This window comes from Lygodium microphyllum, chromosome 13 (assembly GCF_053477565.2).
Source record: "Lygodium microphyllum isolate KBCC chromosome 13, Lygodium_microphyllum_v1.1.10, whole genome shotgun sequence".
Classification (NCBI taxonomy): Eukaryota; Viridiplantae; Streptophyta; class Polypodiopsida; order Schizaeales; family Lygodiaceae; genus Lygodium; species Lygodium microphyllum.
This window is the reverse complement of record NC_141147.1, coordinates 132,143,000-132,165,672: the sequence shown is the minus strand read 5'-3', so window position 1 is coordinate 132,165,672 and position 22,673 is coordinate 132,143,000. Positions and strand designations below refer to the sequence as shown.

The window sequence follows — 22,673 nt, the reverse complement described above, 5'->3', positions numbered from 1 at the left end:
AGAGCCCCATCATCAACCACATGAAAACCCTTCAATCATTGGGCCCTCACCAATAAAGACCCACAAGTGCCATGGAACTGACACTCGACTAGGAGGGGAGTAATGTTAACCCCAGTGCAAGACAAGGAAAAAGAAAGAAAAAATAAATTCAAGAAAATTCAGAAATACGGACCCAATAGAGGAAACAAGAGAAGAAAAGGCAAAAGGCACAAAGGCAACCTTAAAGAAGGCAAAGGAGAAAGGTGCATTTTAAAATGCAAGGGCACCCCAAATTTTGTAGAAGAGCGCCAAGCTCCCTCCTATACAAATTGTAAAGAGTAAATCGGTATAGGTGAAGGGACAATATACATAGATGGGAATAGAAAAAAATGACCTTGGCAAAATGCCCGATCATGTAAAAAAGGGATGGGTACCCAAAGGGATAAGGGTATGTATAAAAACTAAAAAGTGAATGGAAGAGCTCATTCTTGGCATGTGGCTAAAGTGGCTCTCTTCTTCTCTTCTCTTTGCTTGTACTTGTGATTGTATTTGAGAAAGGGAGTGTGAGAGTGTGAGGGAATTGAGTGTGTGAGGGTGAGGGACCGTGGTGGAGAAGCTCTCCATCTTCTCCTCTCTTCTTTTCTCTTCTCTTCTCTTGTGCGTGGGGCTATGGAGGATCAAACTTGAAGGTAAGGAATTGAGCTTGCTTGAGCTCGAATCTCGGATCATGAAGCTACCGGAGTGCTTGAGGGAGAAGGCTACTCAATCGGACATCAAGCTAAGCTCATTACACTCATAGGATCGAGAGTGCATACGGCTAGGTGAGAGATATCCATTAGTCGCTCGCTTTTGAAATGCTTGAAATTATAAGCGGTCCGTGTGTCCTGGCGGTCGAGCATGAGCTCCCACTTCATTTGTATTAGTCAATGTATGATTAAAGACTGAGGTCTCTAAATATGAATATAATATATGCCCAATCAAAAAGGTCACAAAAGGGACAATATGCCCAAGGGATATGGGAAAACCTTAATCTAAAATTTCTTGTATAAAAAGGATGAAAACTAATTGAAAATACTATTTATATGTGTGCAGACTTTGTCTTCTTGATTTCTTGTAACTATTGCCTTGAGAGTTAGAGTAAAGAATAAGGAGTCAAGAGCTTGTGAGAAAGTGATGGACATGGAGTGTGAAACTCTTTATATGCTATCTTCTTTCTCCATTCCATTATAATGAGTACCTTCATGAGCAAGAGTGCATAAGTTTGAGTGTGAGAGAGCATGTTCTATGTAGCAACAATTTGACCGCATTTTAAGTTAACAAAATTTACATTTCAATGAATATTTACTAAATATTTTCATATTATTTTAATTTTCCCATTTGAGCTCGTAAACTAACTTTGAATTTCATATTAGTTTTAATTTTCCCATTTGAGATAGTAAACTAACTTTGAACGGTCCCACTTGAGGACAACCAAAGATAGCATCCCATCTTTTTATACTAACAAAAAGAAATTTCACTCAAAGGGATATAATGCAAAAGGTTGTGCACATGCCCAAACTCTTTAACAATTTGCTACATCCATTATGTTATTGTGAAGCTCACAATCTCGGATAGTAACAAATGCCATGACAAAAGATTGATAGAGAAATGTCCAAGCTCTTTAACAATTTGTGACATCCATCATGTTATTGTTAAGCTCACAGTCCGAGATAGTAAGTAATGCCATGACAAAAGATTGATTGAGAAATGCCCAACCTCTTTAACAATTTGTTGCATCCATCATGTTCTTGTGAAGCTCACGATTTGGGATAGTAAGTAATGCCATGACAAAAGATTGATAGAGAAAAACACTTTAGAAAAACAAGCATACAAGAGAAACTCCTTAGAAATTAAAAGCTTGCTACTATAAAATGGTTGTACCAGTTGCTATCTATGCATATCAAACATGAAATAATCATTCAAGGTTAAGATATTGTATGTTTTGCTAGGATTCAATCAAGATACCATTGCCATTTATAGGCACTTAAAAATCATAAGATTGAAGGCCATATGGAGTGCTCACAATACTGATGAGCACAAATGATTAGGAAGTCATATCTGTTCGTGGACTTATTGTTTGTAGCAAGTAGGTCGTAAGAGTAATTGGCATATGGCACACTCATACTTAAGTGCATACTGATGTGCATAAATGCTGAGTAAGTCTCTCACCAAGGAATTTGAGTATAACAAAAAGGTAGGCTATGATTCAAGTCACACTTTGCTCATTACTCTTTATATCTACAGTGTATGTTGAATGGCTAAGGCGTGTTATTTTTGGAAAAGCATATGGCCAAAGATGACATACCTTGAAAAACCACAACTTTGGTCCATGTAAGATGCTTTGATGACATTAGAACCATCTAAACTTTCCACATCATCCACTATATGTTTGGTTCAACTTGCTATGCTAGTTGCTATGGTCAATATTCTTATCATCATCACAAGGTTGTTATCCATTGGCATTCATACTGATGATTTGATCACTATTGTCCATAAGAGTATTATACTCTAGTTTTGCTAATCACACTTAAACATGCTTCCATATTTTTCCTATGCTACAAAAGAGTCAGCTTCCTCGCCTTCTAGCTTCCTCGCCTTCTTCATGTCCATGAAGACACAACAAAAAACAGTCTCCGGTTTCAATTAATGGATGCACTAGTAAGTTTGGTTTGGATTCTGTTGTGTATACATTTTCGTTAAACTTTCTCTCATCATCTAATTAAGAATTATAGTTAGGCCTTCTTGGCTTAGTGAGATGGCAATCACTATCTTTGGCCTCCTTTGCAAGCTCTTCAGCTTTGTAAGCTGTGCAAGCTCTCCATTTCTACTGTCTCTAGCCCACAACCATGTCTACTACTATTGCAGCTTTATAGACCATGACGGCATGGATGGCTTGCCCTGTCCTTTGCTTCCCCTCCCTTGATTATGCTACCTCGTGCTCAAAAGGCTTGAACCCAGGCCGCCATTTGCAATGCATAACAAGGCCATCCTTGTCTAGGGCGCTCACAAGCTCGATCTCGCTTTATTAACAAGTTGGTCGAGGGGGGTGCAGCACTCCAATCCTGCCGTCGAAGACCTCTCTCGCTAGGCAAAACAATAGCTGCCATGATGACTGCACTGTGAGTACTCGGTCTAGCGCATGCTGTGAACCGCACTCAAATCCTGTCGTGGAAGCCCTTCGTAGGCAACAAAATAGCTGCAACACAACCCAGTAGTAGCAGGCCATCGTGGGTGGCAGCTACGACAATTGCAATTGCAGCCCCAGTACCGCGTCGGCGCAACTCCAGTACACCATGCGCCAGCTAGGCAGGAGCCCTCAATATCCCGGAGCACTTCAACCTCGTTCTCCGAATCCTCCCCCTTGATACTTGCAGTGCAGCAGAGTTGGGTACTTCTTCTCCGGTCTCTTAGTCTCCCACACCCTCCATGCTAATCCTTCCTCATCAAGCACCACCAGCAACTGATCCGATAGCTCCAAGCAAATCATCCCCGGAAGCTACCTCGAGACCATCTTGGGCATACTGTCAATGCTCCCACTTTCACCTGATGAGCCTATGAATTAATTAGAATTCATGCATGGTTTTGTTGGGGGGGGGGGGGCGGGGGGCGGTGTTTGGGACGGACACCTTGAACTACATCGAGCGGACTATATGGCACGCTGTGCAGAGAAGCTTGCGATTCAAGCCAATATCTACGAGGAAATCCTCGATCACCCGGGCAAGGAATTACTAAGTGACCACCGAAGTAAGGCATCCAGAGTAGTATAGTCAGAAAGGCATCGCTTAACTTAACACAAGTAGTACTTTCTTGCTGAAAAACTAAAATCGGAAGTTACAAGCACGCCACAAATTTCAATTCTTTTTGGAAATAAGAGACATGCATATATATATATATATATATATATCGACAATAAAATGTGACCTGCAGGCTGCAAGGAACTATTTTCTCTCTTGAATTCTGTGCTTCTTCGATAAAATGTGATACACGCGCGCACACACATTTGGGTTGTGATTAGCTAGACTAGAGAAGGCAGAAGAAAAGATTTGACATAATAAAAAAACTTCAACGTCCAAGAGAAAAATGGGTGGAAAATGAAAAAGATGATGGAGACCCTCGAGTTTAATTTCCGACATAATGGTAAAAGATATTACTACTTTACTCGAGAAATAACACACAAAATTAACTTTCTTTACCTCACCTTCCATAACTTCCACTCCGATTTATCATCATTTTAAAACATTAAGCCATGCACTTATTAAGAGGTCACAGTGGAGCTCTCTGAAAGAAATGTAGTATTTGAAATAGTCGTTCAAGAAAGAGATGTTAGAGAAAGGGGTAATACAACCCACCCAAAAGCCCCTTGGGTAGTCGGCGGACTACACTTAGTTACAAAAAATTTCAAGTGAATATCAACACAAATGGATCGAATCATCGACCAATGGCTACCAGAGCGCCGTTTCTTGGGTCCGTTCTCTGTCGTCAGTCTAGTCCTGAGAGTTTCAGGAGAGCAAGGAACAGATCGATAGTCGTGACAACCGATGCTTCTGTATCGAATTTAATTAATTAATCCCCACATAGATACCCTCGTACTGTGAATCAATATTGGGGTGGTCGTTCGACTACGTACGAATCATGTTGAACCGAATCGTGAACGTAGCGAAGTGGGATGTGATTTCGCATGGTAGAAGTTTTCATGCAGAAGAGACGTAAGAGGACGTGTGGGTTTTCCTTATGCATACTTTTCAAGCTAGAGATTTAGAGCTATAGAGTTGAGCCGATTCCATATATGGTAGTGTTTTCAATTGTTTTGTTTCCTATAAAAGCTTCATATATATATATAGCGAGCCATCCTGCATATATCGGCTATAGATTGCAGGACAACTATGAATTGTATCTTGACAGTGCTCACTGAGCAAAGAGAACCACCACCGAAAGGAACCACCCCAATTGTACAAGCTCAAAAAACAAGTTTGGAAACTACATGAAACAGCCATCCAACTAATGTGTCCATATGCATTTTTCTCTGTAAGCCCCCCTCAAAGAAAGTATGTCAAATCTCTTCCTACTGTTGTCAATCTTCCTTTTTGGAAGCCTTTAGCATTCAGCATGAAGCTCCTGATCAATTCCTTGTGCCCTCCTAGTTAGGAGGTACCACAGACTTGGATTCCCAAAGTAAGCAAAGCCATGTTAGGCCCTTCGAATTTTGAGCCTAAAAATGTAAGCCTCTGCTTGACATCTCCTGCCGGGCATGCGGACATTGTTTCATGGTACGACTGTGACAGTGCAGTTCCAATCTAAGCTAAAAGCTTTAAGAATGTTGCTCCAGAGTCGAATCCATAGCAGTGAGCATAGGCGTAACAGGATGGCTCGCAAGGCATGTCATGGAAATACCGGCAAGCAGTTAGAAGTATGAGACTTGCTTCGAGATCTCTTCTGAACCAAACGCACTGCAGGGTACAAGGATTGAGAAATGCGAGTTACATCCTTGGTGCAGGTTTGCATCATACCCAGAGAAGCTATACAGGTTCCCCACTTCTCAAGAATTGAGCTTACATGGTGTCAATTAAGAATGGCATGCCCTAGAGGGGCGAAGAATCTGCCCCATTAACTGAGTAATCATGTAAAATCACCATTTTTTGCAATTATATTACAGGTCGAGTTCGCTTTGACTCCTGAAACAGCCTGAAAAAAGAAACTGCATTACAACCTCAGACATAAAATGCAATGTCGTAAACTAACTGAATATATTTGCAAAGACTACCTTCAGCAAACATCCTCCATCAATGCAGAGGTCAGATTATAGACCTCAGAAATTTGTTGTAATATTATCATTCCCATATTTTTGTTGCTGCTGCATCATCAGGGTTGCAGGTGCATGCTGCATGGTGGCAATCATGCCAAAAAATGTGCATAAGACTAGCTTCAGTTCACCTGGAGTGTGCAACTCTTGAAATTGTTTCTTCTGGTTTCTCAAGGTCTTTTACCATATACTTCAATGTCTTGTTGAAATGAGCATAACTTTACAAGTATAAGCATGCACATGTGGTCGGGAAAAACATACCTGTACTTGTTTCTGAGCAGTAAACATACTGTAAACCTCAGGTATACAGGATGGTTGTGAATGGCCTTGACAATCTTGAAGATGAACTGAATTGGTCGGTGGGAATGAAATGGCAGGACCTGGGACTGAAGGAAGAGGTTGAACAGGGGTAGAAGATGCTGAAAGGGTAGCTTGAACCATATTTGGAGTAGAACTCACACCAGCAGCCGCACTGGCATCCACAATGCCCATTCCCAATCCCAATCCCATTCCCATGCCCATGCCCATGCCCATGCCCATCCCCATTCCCATTCCCATCCCCATGTTCATGCCCACTCCCATCTGTGGTAATGCCGACATTTGCTGAACTGGGAAATACTGCATCCCTGGTGGCATCAACATTGGTGGAACAGCCATTCCGGTTCTCATACACATCATCTGCTAGACCAACACATAAATGGGTACTAAACATATTAGGTGACATTAATAACTGTGCAACATATCTTCAACGAATCTGTTTCCAAGTATTAACCTGCAATTGAGCCTGAAGCATCTTCATGTACTCGATAACCTCATCCAACATTGATGCTTTATCTGTCTGCAAATGCAAAATAGATGCTGTCAATGCAAGCAAGAAACAGAAGCCCAAGCCAATGGTGTACATGTATGCCACCACAGACATTGCCTACCTTGTTTGCATTTGGGATCAGGTCTTGTAAAGCTTTCATTCTCACATTGATTTTGTTCCGTCGCCTCTGCAAATACGTGAAAAGAGAATCCATGTTAAAAACGTAGAATAGTTCATGTGATATAGCACATGAATCCATGTTCAAGACGGACAATAATCCACATGGTATGGTGTAATCTCTCACCTTTTCTGACTCATTGTGTGTCTCTGCAGCTCTAGACCTTTTAGATGTACTTGCTCTACCAGCTGGTGGTTTCTTTGCATTGCCTGCCACCTCCTCAAACTCCTGCATATAACACACAAGTTAAGCAGAAGGAAAGAAACAGCACAAATTTCCCACTGATTGGAAAAACATACATTCCCCCATAAGATCACAACCCTCATCACTATGTTCACTCAACTGACCTCGCTTTGATTATCAGAATCCTCAGTTGGATGCATTTTCTGTTTGGAAACAACAAACTCATCTCCACTGGTCTTCTCAATGCTGTTTCCTGATCCTCTTGATGGTGATGTGATTGTATCAGCAGTCTCTAGAGCCCCAGCTTCTCTTTCTGAGACTGTGATGGCACTACCAGATAAACTCATCACAGGATGATTACTCAGCTCTGGTCTCTCTTTGACCAAGCTTATCTCCTGCCTGTTTGAGTGAGAGTTCACCTCTGCTCCCCTACTTTGCAAGCCTACACCATGCCCAGCTGGAAGAGCTGGAGGCAGACACCATCCCTGGGACGGTGAAACAGGACTCTCTCTTGCTGCTGTTCCTCCTCTAGAGCAGCACATCGACTCTTGAGAGTAAGGCACGCCCATACATATGGCAGGTGTACTGGGCTTGGCCATGACTCTTTCAATAGGGCTGCCAGAGGTGCCGACCGCAAGGTGGTCAGTGGCAGAGGCAGTCACAGCACTTGAAAAGGGAAGAAAATGCAAGTGCTGTGACCGATCCTGAACAGGATGGAAGTCATGAGGACGAGCATCAGTTGCCACGACTGTTGAATGGAACAATCCTCCATGCTCTGCTGAAGACGCATCTGGATGAATGAGGGGAAACACCCTATCCAAATCGCCTTGTGATGAATTGACGGGACGGGTAGCTTGTTTGAGCTCAGTGGTAGACCCAGCAGTGTACACATGAGTAGCATGCACTGAGGGAGGTTTGACTGTCGCCGAAGGTTGTGCTGTAGTGCGAACGCTCAAGAAAGTCTCAGCTCCAGCTTGAGAAAGAAGTCCCACAGCACGTCCTGCTCCCAATGCCATAGCCGTGTCCGCATTCATAGATTTGGGAGCCTCTGCGTTCACAGGCAAAGGAGAGGGGAGACCAGCACAGTTGGATTCTGCACACCCTTCACTGGGAACCTGCACCCCTTCTTTCAAAGCCTGGCTTAAAAAGGAGTCCTTTACAAGCTGGATATAAGGGTTATACAAATCTCCGGAGCAGCAGGCGCGATCGAACATATCATCTGTTGGGTACTGCAACCATGACAGCGTCTCATCCTCTTGCACACACACATCATCACCCACTACAAGCGGGACATCGACTACCAGGATGGATGGCCGGCTGGCTCCTTTCGCCCTCTCACCTTCTTGCATGGATGATTGCCTCAGGTGGTCCTCAAAGTCAGGCTGATGAACCCTGCACAGGGAGAATGTCTGGCTGAATTTTACCTGATGATGATAATGATGAAAATTCAAGCATGCAGCCACTGAATTACAGCAAATCCCTACACTGAAGGAGCTTTCAACCTTTATTTTCCGATTATAGAATTTCAAGCATACAGGCAGTGAATTAGACCAGAACCTTACACTGTTGAGGTCTCAGCCTCTCTTCTGATGAAGAAGGTGAGCTGCATCCACTTTTGGCAGTGGGGTAAATTTGATCAAAGGATGGGCCCAGGTGCCGGCGGCTCGAGGTCTAAGCTATGGTCAGGCGAGTCGAGGGCAGCACGGTGTCTCATGCGATGGGCGAAGCTGCCATTGTGGGCGAGACACAGAAAAGCAAGTTGAGGTTGAAGACCCAAAATCGACGCAAAATTCAAGGCGGCCTTGTAAGGGGAGCAGGGGCCTTACCCAGCTGAGAGCAACATACATGCAGGCTGATTTTTTCTTAGTTGCTCTTCTTGAGTAGAAGTTCTCTTCCTTTTGGGGGTCCCCTGTTCCAATGGGGGCCCTTTCCCCTGTTCATTCCTGTACAACACAAGGCTCCGCCATAGCCCCCCTTGTCTTATCAAAAGGATTGCGACAGTGCCCCCAGAAGCCACTTCTTCTCCACTACCGCAAAGCATGCGCAGGTGGGTTAGATTCGGCGATCGCCATCATCATCATCACTCAATCATCCATCACTTTCCCTTCTCCATCACGCCTCCGGGTAATAATCGTTTCTCTCTTCAGTCTGTCTTCTTCTTCTTCTGCCTGCAATTCTGCGTTTGCTCGAGCTGATCATGCAATACGAATTCTCTCTCTCTCTCTCTCTCTCTCTCTCTCTCTCAGCCTATTGGCTCTCAAGCTATAAACTCCAGCTCCCTTCCAGTTGCCATCAGTCTCTCAGGGGATGCATGCATGTATGTCTGACAAGTTGCAAAATCTCTTAATAATTAAATAATCAAGTTCATTTTTTGCGCTTTAGGGGGGGTGCATGTAATAATGTATGTATCTAATGTGACGCCCCACAAGTCAAAATACTTCATCCAGCAATGAGTTATTAGGGATGTCCCCAAGCAACAACCTGCAGGCTGCTTGTCTCCCTCATGAACTCTTGTGACTTTGTTTCTTAAATGAAGGAGCACCAAGCGTATCACTACAAAAGGAAAAAGGCAAAAGACTTGAATGGTGCAGGATTACATAATACATATTCGTTGGTATTTGGATATTTATCAAATTGCTTAGGCTTACTAGTGTGACTTGTTGTAAATACAATGGCCAACCCTTTCACCCACATTATGATGCACCCCTTAGAACACATTCACAACCCAAACAAAGATGCATCAACTGCCTACCAATGAAGGTCTAGTTCTCACATGAGATTAAAAACGAGGCTAAATCTCAACTATCACAATTTTTTCACAAGATTTCTTTGTGATTCTAAAAATTGTGACTCTCATTTGTAGGTATGTAATAATGAGGTCTCTCATTTCCAAGCAATATTGTTTTCCTTTAACATGCTTGTCAGTTTCGCACAAACTTGGACATGTTGGAGTCATTCCAAAATTGGCTATTATAGGACAAACCCCTTTGTATGACCTTCACTTCAAAGTTCATATGCCACAAACATCACATGCACAAAGGTAGCCAATATGCTTCTATGATAGCAATAAAGAGGAGGGAATAAGTACATGCACAAGAAGCTTGATGGATATTTGTTATCAACCTTAATTGATTTCTTTTGTAGCATTCCCCAAAGTAGTCAAAGAGCCAAAATTCTCTCACCCTAAACTTGTAGTATAGAGTCATCCAATCAAATCGAAGCTACATGAACCTTTGAGAGGGTTTTTCATTTCAAAAAGAGCTCAACTCCTTCTCAAGTACACTCGTGTAGTCAATGAGCCAAAATTATCTCACCCTAAACTTATAGTATGGAGTCATGTGGTAGAATAAAAAAGTTGGGCTACATGAGGATCTCACCTAGAAATTGTTTTATCTTTCTCTGGATGGGTTTATTTTTTGTTTATCCAAAAGATAAGTTGAAAAGTCTTTGATTAGTCAACCACAACTAGACAAGTGTATGTATGGTTTCAAGTCTTACTTATTAGTTGACTCCAAGTACTTTCTTTTGCTAGCAATCCTAAGGTCTTCTTTGTGCATTGTGGGGCATTTCTTCTAGACATTTTGTGTAGAAAGTCTTGTAGGTCAAAGTTGTGCAATCTAAACCCACTTTTAGGGTCTCCAATCTAAATCCTACTCTATCAATACCTTGACTCCACAACATTTTATTGGTGGCTAGTAGCAATAGCATTTTAATACGCAACATTCCTTGACCATACATTGGCTTAAGATTACTAGTGCAGCAAGCCTTGTAGATAAAGGCCTTGCCAATAGAGCACCATCCCACTAAGAAGTCAATGTAGCATTTGTCATCTAGATCATGAGATTGCTTAAACACAAAATGAGAGATCCCCTACCACTTTCCATGTACAAGGAGGCTTGCCAATTATCCCTTTAGCCATCTATGATGTGATGTGGCCTTCTCATAAAGTGAGTCCCAACCTCGGTCATTTTTTCCAAGACTTGGTAATCCATCACCTTTTTGCAAATTTGATCTATTTACCTATCCATCAAATGCATTCCTTATTATACCATGCAAGCATCAACTGTACATGTAATTAAATCATTATTGAGTAGCATAGCAAAGATTTTGTAAGATGTAAAGTTAGATGTAAACCTAAGGTTTTTGTATCAAAATTATACATCATAATTTCCATATTTTTTATGTGATATGAGATAGAGAAGAGTAGGAACTACATGTCAACATACAAGAAAATGTAATCAAAGACTAAAATAGACTCTATGAAGAGTTAAATTGGCTAATGGCATCTTCAAACTTGTGGATTGGCATATGTTTTCTCACTAGAGTAGAGCTATTAATTGGAAACTTATATGTGATTTTTATGTTTCCCTTTAAAATCAACTTTATTCCCTAAGAAGGGTCACAAGCCAAATTTCGTGAAGAAGTATCTACATCAACATGTGAAACATCTTGACCATATGAAACTAGTGTAGAAGACATAAAGCTAAAGGATGCATCAACCACCTTAATTCATGAAGCTAAAATTGAAATTCAGTCTAAAGTTGAATGATGTGTCACCCACTCTAAATTGCAAAGCTAAAACTTAAGCAAACACGTAGGTCATGTATGATCAACATTAATTGAAATTTGTCATCCTTTAAGCATAAGGAGATGAAAGAAGTATTTTGAAAAATTCAAGTTGATGCAACAAGGTTCTCATCCACATGATATCTTGGGTTCTTTTACTAGTAAACCTCCCTAAATATACCAAACTCTTAATAGAACCCCCCTTTTTAGATAAGGGGCATATGTCCTCTCACCTAGCCTTCACTATGGGGATTCTTTGAATCCTTCTTCAAGTAGGCATTTCTAGTCTAGGTGGAAGTGATTGGAGAATCTTTTTACATTTGTCAATACTATTTGACATAGTAAGAAGGCTATGGAAGGTATTTAATGAACTTCCATGAGCTAGAGCTATAAAATAGACTCTAACTAATCATGAATGTGGATGGAACAACCTAGACAATATTTTGATTGAAATGGTATTCACAAACCTTGGGTTAATCATCTAAAATAATGTATTGTAGCATGTAAGTAAATGGAAAAATAAGCAATCACACATATACATAGGGGAAACAATTGTACATCGTTCTTCCAAAGAGGACTTGGTTGAACTTTAAGAGAGAGATGTACATACAGTAACCCTTATTAAAAATGCCATTTTTATAATAGGGGTCTCAACAATACCTCAAATTTTCATACAAAGGTTTGATATTGGAGGTTTGAACACTATTTGCCAGAATGCATTAGGTAGAGGGATTATGTCCTTAAATCATGCTCCTATGCATAGAGGGATGATAGCTTTAAATAAATCTCCTCTATGTGCCAAGGCACATCCTCATGGGGGATGATGGGCTTAGATGATTCTTCCTTAAGTGAGAAGTTCACATAGATATTTTTCATTTCCAAGGATGAGACTCACTTTTGTGTACATGGGTAATTTCCATTAGCAAGTGATCTCATAATATACGCATTGGCCAATATTAGTGTTTATGTGTGTAGAGAGCATTTGTCTAGGCCTTGAAATACTTATTCTAGATTCTTAGTTAATTTCAAGAATCACCTTATTGAGAAATTTTCAATGGATGACTGCTTGCACTTTGCACTCTTATCACACTTTGTTCTTTGCACATCTTGTCACGAGCAACTGAGAAGAGCTTCTTTTTCCACATTGGGACTATGTTGCTAGGAGGAATTAGCTAGAGGGATGATGGCCTTAAGAGATTCTCCTCTATGCATAGCTTGAGGGACAATGGCTTTAAATTGTTCTTCTCTATGCACTGGGGGCATATTCTCAAGGAGATGGTAGCCTTAAATGGTTCTCCCTTGAGTGGGAAGTTAACAAAGATATCTATCCTTTCTAAGCATGAGACTTTTGTGTGTGGATGATTTCCACTAGTGAGTGATTCAATAATGTATGCATTGGCCATTGTTAGTGTTTATGTGTGTAAAGAGTTCTTGTTGGCACTCTTTTTATTAGTCAAATGCCTTTTGAATATCCTTGACTATTTATTTTGGTGACAACTGATATTTGATCATTTATATTTTTAGTATTTTTAGAAAATGATTTTTGTATATCGATTCTCACACTAAGTCATTTGTTGTTAGACTCGGTTAATGTGTAGAGGCATGTGAGGATACATTTGCAGTATTGGGTTGAGCATTTAGTAAATTCTACCTTATCTCATATTTATTACTATTTATTGGCAACATCAGATTTGTTCATTGGAGGCATACTAGTGGATTTTATTTATTTTTACAGTGTTGCCTCTTATTTGCAAATTATTTTTTATGAGGTGTATTGCCATTAGCATTGGACTATTATTCAATCATAAAATTTGAATATTTAGTAGATACATGAAGGTTCAAACTTAATTCAAGCAAGCAAGTTCAACTATTTTGTAAAATGGACTATTTTTTGGCAAAAGCAACTCGAATTAACTAAATACACGCATTGAGGAGAGACCTCTCAATGCATTGGGGAAGATTGTATCCAATCTTGTGTTGTGGACTCTCTCCTTTAGCTTTAATGCTTTCATTCTTTTGTGCAATTTGTTGACATTTTTTTGTATTGGATTGATAAGCTATGGTGAGATGTTCTAACAAACACATCCAACATAAAAGGTTTCTAAATAGTCATTGCCCCAAGCATGAACCGCTATTATGAGCTTAGATGGAGCTCCTTTTCTAAAGCACGATTTGATGCCAAGAGGCATATTCCACGGTGAATTCCGTGAGGTTTTACGGTGGATTCCGTAAACTTAGATGACCGGGGCTCATACGCAAAGAGGATTCTTTGTGCGAGAAGTTGATGGGGACGCCTGTCCTTTTCGGGTGTTTCATTAATTTAGTGTGTACATGGGTGATTCCATAGCGGGTGATTCCGCAAAATGCATATTAAATTAATAAACGTTTATGAGTTTAGAGTGCGCACTCGTAATAAATTAAGGTTAGGATTTATTTCTAACCAGTTGATTTATTTATGTAGCTGAAGACTGCTAGGTATTCACTTTTGTCGGTTTAATTGTGTTATTTTACTAACGATTGTGAATGCTTCAGTTGATGTGTAGAGATAGCAGCAGTGGCGGAGGAAAGCATTGGAGTCTAGCGGGTTTTCGACCTTTGGATTAGATTTTGATAGGCGCCACGCCTATATTTTGTTATGTCTATAGAGACATCGATTATTTATTATTATTTTGTATGCGCTTATGCGCCTGGATATGTTATTTCTATTTGGACATTGAGATTGGGCGTGCCAGACACTATGGGCACCGTCCATTAGCTTTATTTTCCTATTTTTGGTAGAAAGCAAACTCAAAAGCTAAAAGCTTGTCATATTTTTGTAATTGGGCTATTTTTGAGCATAAAGATTGGAAATATACATTAAATACATGCTTTGTGAAGCGCTCACAGAAGGCATGGGGGAGATTGAACCCAATTTGTCTCTTGTCTCATGTCGTGCTTGCTTTTACATGGGTTTTTGTGCTAAAAAGTAGAGTACTTTGTTCTTGGGGACCTTCCGGGATTCACCACGTGAGCTATCTGCGTCCGATCTGCGCACCAGTGGTATCAGAGCGGAGCAGAGATCAAGGGCTTCCAATCGCTACCAATCTCGGGCGAAGGCGGAGCTCCAAGAACAAACGGCCTCTACAGTCAATCTCGTCGCGAACCGTCGATACAGGCAGACTTCTGGCGATCAAGAACCCCTATTTCCACTGTCAGATCGCGAAGGACCAGGCTCTGTCGGCGGAGGACCATGCAATCATCTTCTTCACTAAAATCGTGGATAATACAGTAAGAAGCCATAACTTTTGCTTCAAAAAGCTTAATCTTGAAGTTAAAAGCTTAAGAGATTGGGGGAAACTCCACAAAACTTCTCCACGAGGTATCTGAGGACGTCCGAGAAATCCGCGACGTCATCAAACACCTCCTCTCGTCCTCCACGGATCACGCCGTTTTCCAGTCGTTACTTCTCCCTAATAAGCTTAAGCAATTAAGCTTATTAAGCTTAAGCTTAACTCATTAAGCTTAAGACACTTCAAACTCTGCAAGTCAGTTAAGGCAAACAAGTCAGTAACTCCGGGTCCTGCACTCCAGAAGTCAAGTTCAGTAAGTCACTTGGAATCAAGTACTGCAAGTTCTGCAAGTCGGCTAAGTCCAGCAAGTCAACAACTCTGCAAGTCTGCAACTCTGCAAGTCAGACTAAATCAGAACTGACTAACGCTTAAAACTCATAGAAGACTTGTTCGTTTGCAAAAACTCTGAACTGGAAAGTTGTTCGCAGCAAGCTGTTTTACCTATCTGCAAGTTCGTTGAAGTACTTTCAGCAAACGGAGACAGAAATATTTCAGAATTTTTGAAAATTGAAAAAAAAAATACCCAAAAATACATAGCCTTGTAACCCCAAATTTGAGCTACGCTCATCCCGCTAATTGATTTTGAGTGAGAAAGGTTTGTTGAGTTTTACAGGATGACTACCCCACATATGGATGATCCTATGGCTGAAGACGATCTACCCGAGCCTACCATGGAACAAAAGCTGGATCTTATCATGCTGCAATTGGAAGAAGAGCGAAGAGCTAGGCAAGCCTTGCAAGCGCAATTGACAAAGCTACAAGGAGCATCCACTGATAAAGAAGAACCTCAAGCTGAAGATTTGATTCGCCGTACCATCGACGCCACTCTTGAAGCACAAACCATTCGCAAGGAATCCAAGATAAGTAAACGAAGTTTCAAGTTTCGCACTTTCAATGGCATAAGAGAAGGAAAGACTATTTTATCATTCATTAGCCAGTTTGATGACTATTTCCATGAGGAAACTTATCCCGAGAAAGATAAAATCAAGTGTGTTACTAATCATCTGATAGATAGAGCATCACTTTGGTGGACTGTAGTCCGCAAGAGTATAGAATGTCCTGCTACATGGGAAGATTTTAAGAAGAAGTTCATGCAAAATTTTCTACCACCACAATTTCATGAGAAGGCTATCAAGCAATGGGATTTACTTCAACAACGTGATCGTGAGCCTATTCCACAGTATACAGAGTGTTTTTGGAATGCACTCCTACAGCTACGTATGCTTGAAGACGTACCAGAGATGACACATAAGCGGAAGTACATGTCTGGACTTCTTGGACATTACTACGCTGAAGTGAATATGTTCAAGCCTGCTACCCTTGAAGACGCCATCTCCTTAGCTCACGACACTGAAGATAAGTTACGTGGAAGAGATCGACGACCACAGCCATTCCAAGCAAACGGTAATTATGGATCTAAACAATTCAATTCAAATTTCAGAAGGTTTAATCTAGGTCATTTTTCATCACCATCTTTCCGCAAGAATTGGCCTAAACCACCTGCATTACCATCCACTGTCAATTCAAATCCTAAGCCTATTCAACAAGCAAATCCAAATATACCCAGACTTCCAGCCATTGCAAATAATGTGACCAAAACCAAGCCCATCGTATGCTACAAGTGTCACCAGCCAGGGCATCTCGCAGCAAATTGTCATTCAAAGAAGCCATCAGCACATATCAACTACCTTGGAGCTATGGACGAAGACGAGCATGAGGATATGCCAGATTTCACTGAAGATGAAGATGATCCTACTACTACTTCCGACACTTTACCAGGTATGCCTACTTTACATTCATTGTTGACTATGAAATGTATGGTGCATGGAAAAGAAAGAATTATATTGCATGATGACGGTAGTACCCATGACTTTATTTCAGCAAAATTGGTAAAGGAATTGAAATTGCATACTGTACCTACGCACTATCGCATAAAAGCTGTATTTTTAGGCACTAGGTACAATGGCACACAAGAAGTTCAAGATTTAGAAATTCAAATTGGTCCATATATTGAAAGAAGAAATTTCTTAGTTGTCCCATTACAGTCTAGTGACATTATTCTAGGAATGCCATGGAGACACCAACATAATCCCAATATAGATTATTCCACACACACAATGAATATTAATTTTCAAGGAAAATCTATTACATTATTTGGTATGCATGCATCTCATATGTTTCCACTGCTTTCGCATACTCAAGCAAAACGTGCACTACGCAAGAATACTAAATCATATCTCATTTGGGTGAATGAATTGCATGCAAAAGAAACTCATATGCACCCTCAGCATAAGGAATTTCTTGCATATTTTAAGGACTGTTTTGCAGAAGACCTACCACCAGGTTTACCTCCATCACGTCCAGAAGACCATAAGATTGACCTAATACCTGGCACACAACCACCTTGCAAAGCCCCATATAGGCACAATCAAATAGAGCAAAAAGAAATCCAGAGCCAAGTAGAAGAATTACTAAATAGAGGCTTAATTCGACCTAGCAGTTCTCCATTCGGTGCACCTGTGCTCTTAGTCAAGAAAAAGAATAATACTTATCGGATGTGTATTGACTACCGAGCATTAAACAAGATCACTGTAAAGAATAGGTATCCTATACCTAGAGTCGATGACCTTATGGACAAACTGCAAGGATCTTCTATATTTAGTAAAATTGACCTTAAATCTGGATATCATCAGGTGAGATTAGATAGATCCGACATATTTAAGACTGCATTCAGGACACAATTTGGCCATTACGAATTCTTAGTTATGCCATTCGGATTAACTAATGCACCTGCTACTTTCAGTAGAATGATGAACCGTATTTTTCTAAAATATCAATATTGCGTGATTGTTTTCTTTGATGATATTTTAGTGTTCAGTCAAAGTGAAAAAGAGCATTATGAGCATTTATCATTAGTTTTTCAATTACTGAAAGAAAATCAATTGTTTGCAAATCCTGAAAAGAGTGAATTCTTTAAGACAGAAATAGAATATCTAGGTCATATTGTATCAAAAGAAGGAATAAAAGTTGATCCTAAGAAAATTGATGCAATATTGCATTGGCCTGTTCCTAAAAATGTACATGAATTACGCTCATTCCTTGGTCTTGCTAGTTTCTATAGGAAGTTTGTACGTAATTTCTCATTACTTGCTTTACCACTGACCAAACTTCTTAAGAAAGGCATTGTTTATCAATGGACTGAAAACCAGCAGAAATCCTTTGATTTACTCAAACGTGCATTGACCAATGCCCCTGTTCTACAATTGCCTGACTTTAACAGACCATTCTTTCTAGTTGTGACTGATGCTAGCGGATCAGGAATAGGAGCCGTGCTAATGCGAGACAACCATCCAATAGCATATTCTAGTTCTAAGCTGAAACCCTCTGAGCTTAAATATTCCACTTATGACAAGGAACTCTTAGCAGTTGTACAAGCATTAAAACAATGGAAGCATTATTTAATGGGTTCAGAATTCATGATAAAGACCGACCAGCAAAGCATTAGACATCTACTTAGCCAACCCCAAATTTCTGACCGTCATATCAAATGGGCTTCATTCATTCAAAGTTTCCATCCTATCATTCAATACCAACCTGGAAAAGAAAATGTAGTTGCCGATGCATTGAGTAGAAGACCTGCAATTCATAATATATCTATCATATCTTTTGATTCTTTGATTGCTATGAAAGATGCATATCATCAGGATATTACTTTTCATTCTGATTGGCAAAAATTAGTTCAAAATAATTTCATTCCTGTTGATTCATTGTCATATAATGATGGATTCATGTTTTTTGAAAAGAGACTGTGTGTTACTATTCCATTCCGATCTTTTGTTTTGAATGAAATTCACTGTCCCCCATATCAAGGTCATAGAGGTATCATTTCTACATTACGCATGTTAACTGAAGATTTTTATTGGCCGCATATGGATGCAGATGTATCTAATTTTGTCTCTGAATGTTTGATTTGTCAAAGAATAAAAAGACATCATGGTAAACAGTATGGGTTATTAATGCCTTTATCTATTCCATCTAAACCTTGGGAACATATATCTATGGATTTCATTACTGGTTTACCAAATACTAAATCTAACCATGACATGATTTGGACAATTGTAGATAGATTTAGTAAGCAAGCATATTTCATTGCATGTAAGAAAACTTTAACAGCATCACAAGCAGCACAGTTATTTTTGAAAACTATTTTTACTAACCATGGATTGCCGAAAGTGATTATTTCAGATAGCGATTCTAGATTTTGTAATAATTTTTGGATTACACTGTTTGCAAATCTAGGCACAAAGATTGATTTCTCATCTGCATTTCATCCAGAAACAAATGGACAAACAGAAGCCACAAATAGTACCATTCTAGATCTTTTACGTGCATACACTATCTCTAAACCTCAGACATGGGATACTCATTTACATTTATTACAGTTTGCATATAACAATACACCGCACACATCTACAAAGAAAGCACCTTTTGAAGTTATTTATGGATATAGATTATCTACACCTGTTGCATCTTTGTCTAATAGAATACAGACTGCCGATGATATTGCTGTTATGCATAACACTATTTTTGATGAAGTAAAGGATATGATTGCTAAAGCCCAACAATCATATACCAAACAAGCCAACAAGAAAAGACAAGCCATGAATTTCAAAGTTGATGATTATGTTTGGCTTAGAATAGAAAAGCGTAGACTGCAAAGTGTAGATAGACATCCAGTTGTCAAATTAGCCCCTAGATTCTACGGACCATTTAGAATCATTCATAAGATTAATGACAATGCATTCAAGTTAGAACTGCCATCACATTGGAAAATTCATAATACATTTCATATTAGTTTATTGAGACCATTTAGAGGACAATTACCTATCCACCCTGTCTATGAAAACCCACCTTTACTAGAAGAAGAGACTGAAATACTTGAACCAGAAGCCATTATAGACACTGACTACATGACCACTAGAACTGGCCGAAGATATTCTAGATATCTAGTAAAATTTAAGAACCATCCTATAGAGGAAGCACAATGGATGCACACTAGAGACCTAAATGCTTTCCCCACTCTGTTAGCTCCACATTGAGCTAATAGCAATTGAGGTCAATTGCTATCCCACCCCGGGGGTATGATGCCAGGAGGCATATTCCACGGTGGATTTCGTGAGGTTTTACGGTGGATTCCGTAAACTTAGATGACCGGGGCTCATACGCAAAGAGGATTCTTTGTGCGAGAAGTTGATGGGGACGCCTGTCCTTTTCGGGCGTTTCATTAATTTAGTGTGTACATGGGTGATTCCATAGCAGGTGATTCCGCAAAATGCATATTAAATTAATAAACGTTTATGAGTTTAGAGTGCGCACTCGTAATAAATTAAGGTTAGGATTTATTTCTAACCAGTTGATTTATTTATGTAGCTGAAGACTGCTAGGTATTCACTTTTGTCGGTTTAATTGTGTTATTTTACTAACGATTGTGAATGCTTCAGTTGATGTGTAGAGATAGCAGCAGTGGCGGAGGAAAGCATTGGAGTCTAGCGGGTTTTCGACCTTTGGATTAGATTTTGATAGGCGCCACGCCTATATTTTGTTATGTCTATAGAGACATCGATTATTTATTATTATTTTGTATGCGCTTATGTGCCTGGATATGTTATTTCTATTTGGACATTGAGATTGGGCGTGCCAGACACTATGGGCACCGTCCATTAGCTTTATTTTCCTATTTTTGGTAGAAAGCAAACTCAAAAGCTAAAAGCTTGTCATATTTTTGTAATTGGGCTATTTTTGAGCATAAAGATTGGAAATATACATTAAATACATGCTTTGTGAAGCGCTCACAGAAGGCATGGGGGAGATTGAACCCAATTTGTCTCTTGTCTCATGTCGTGCTTGCTTTTACATGGGTTTTTGTGCTAAAAAGTAGAGTACTTTGTTCTTGGGGACCTTCCGGGATTCACCACGTGAGCTATCTGCGTCCGATCTGCGCACCACGATTTAATAATGAAAGGTGGTTAATAATTACAAGTGTGTTCTACAATATCTGTCAATATATCAATGACATATAATGCAATGTAAAGTTGCTAAGGAAAAGTTCAAACATTTGGTTTCTATGGATTTCTGATCACCAAAAAATCTAACGGCTAAGCAAATAGTTACAAGCATATTTGCAATCCTTCAATTGTCAGAAACAATTCTGATATCTTATTACAATGAAATCACAATGATGCCTCCTAAAAATCATATATGAAGGGAGAATAAACTTAGCAATTTAAAAAAACTCTACCAAGGGAGCATGCTAAAATGATGTGCTTCAAGAAAGTTTCACTAGGGTTGATTTAATAAGAATAATGATTGGTTTTTCTTCCTTAATCTAGAAGCTTAGTGTTAAGAAGTCATTCATTGTAATTACAAAATGAAAGGAAAAGGAGACTTCGCATTCTTGTTCATTGATGTTGATCTCTGTAACTTGTGGTTGGAATATTTTGATTGCAAACGTGGATGTGCCCTATCATTGCTTGAAACAGAAATCTTATTGAGTTGGAAAAACACTATGTTTTGAATAATGTCAATTGGTTGCCTCTATTCATTGCAAAATTGACGCCAAGCACAAATTATCTAGCTATTCTCCTCAGAATTGATCATATAGGCATATACCTCAAACACCTTGATATCAATTACTCATAGTTTAACATTCAAGTCATCATGTTATTTGATATCGTATCTTGTTTTGTGGTTAAAGTTGGAGTTCTTATTAAGGACTTGAAAACTATCATTGCACTCATGGTTGGGGAGCTTAATGCCAAGAAAAATATGGATAGGAAAAAAAAATGTATTCATAGTAGATATAAGTGTTAGGCAACTTATTAGCTCTAAAATTTACCAATTTTGACAAATGTTAAGGCCGCACAAAAGCTCATAATAGCTAATGAGGGATGAAATAGACAAATTTTCTCTATTGTCTAAATGAAGAGATTAGCTTGATGCTACTTATTGTTCAAAAATTTTTCTCTAATAATTTTAAGGAAAATAGGATAGGGAGACTTTTGTTTGAAATGCAAGATCTTAAGTAGATTTTTTATCATAGATATAAGGGAATCTTGTGATAATCTCTTTACTAATGTTTCAAATTGGACTCTCCTATCAATCATTTTTATAGGATGAAAATCATCTTAGAAAATGTTAGCTCATAGATTTCTCAAGAGGGCAATGATCAATTCTAAAAACCCTCTTTTAGTGAGCCTAGGTTTTAGCTTCCATTGAAGCTTTTGGGAATAACAAGGCCCTTGGCCTTGATGTTGTAAGTAAGAATTGTAGAGATTTTAGGAGGAACCAATGACCACATAGTGCAACTTAGTGTATGATGGTACGATCATGGAAATCTCTTGCACATTGACTAATTTCATAAACAAGTTATTTGCATCAACCTTGCATCAAAGAACAATGACATTTGGAGGAGATTATGTTTGACAACCTACCCAAATTTTTCCATGTAAGAGTGAGTGACATTTTGAAAGACATGTTCATTCATCAAAGTCTAGGTTAACTAAGGACATGAGCATTTTATTATAAAGTGAGCAACCTTGTTAGCATTAATTGTATTAGTTACATGATCCTTAAGGGGGTCATGTTATAATTAGATCTAGGAGATATTTTGTTGAAGACGTAATGCATACAACAAGATTCATGTAATGACATTATAATACATTTTAAAATAAAATAAAAAGACAAAATGTTGGCCACCATCGACACCATCAATGGCACATCAATCTGTACAAT

At 39.4% G+C, this 22,673-nt stretch overlaps 1 protein-coding gene across 3 annotated transcripts; it reads right to left on the bottom strand.

Moving 5' to 3' along the window:
- Positions 1 to 4,796: 4,796 nt before the first annotated feature.
- Positions 4,797 to 9,251, bottom strand: LOC148027224 (uncharacterized). 3 transcript variants are annotated; one of them, XM_087691771.1, is made up of 9 exons: positions 8,814 to 9,248; positions 8,550 to 8,714; positions 7,152 to 8,379; positions 6,931 to 7,032; positions 6,748 to 6,813; positions 6,591 to 6,656; positions 6,080 to 6,496; positions 5,780 to 5,896; positions 4,797 to 5,700 (listed from the first exon to the last, which is right to left on the bottom strand). In XM_087691771.1, exons 2-8 carry the CDS (start codon positions 8,594 to 8,596, stop codon positions 5,825 to 5,827), a joined length of 1,998 nt encoding a protein of 665 aa, XP_087547897.1. In that variant the 5' UTR covers positions 8,597 to 8,714; positions 8,814 to 9,248; the 3' UTR covers positions 4,797 to 5,700; positions 5,780 to 5,824. The 3 variants fall into 3 exon arrangements, with proteins under 3 accessions (XP_087547897.1, XP_087547898.1, XP_087547899.1); XM_087691772.1 differs by having other exon boundaries at positions 8,545 to 9,248; XM_087691773.1 differs by lacking the exons at positions 4,797 to 5,700; positions 5,780 to 5,896 and having other exon boundaries at positions 6,388 to 6,522; positions 8,550 to 9,251.
- Between the last annotated feature and the right edge of the window lie 13,422 nt (positions 9,252 to 22,673).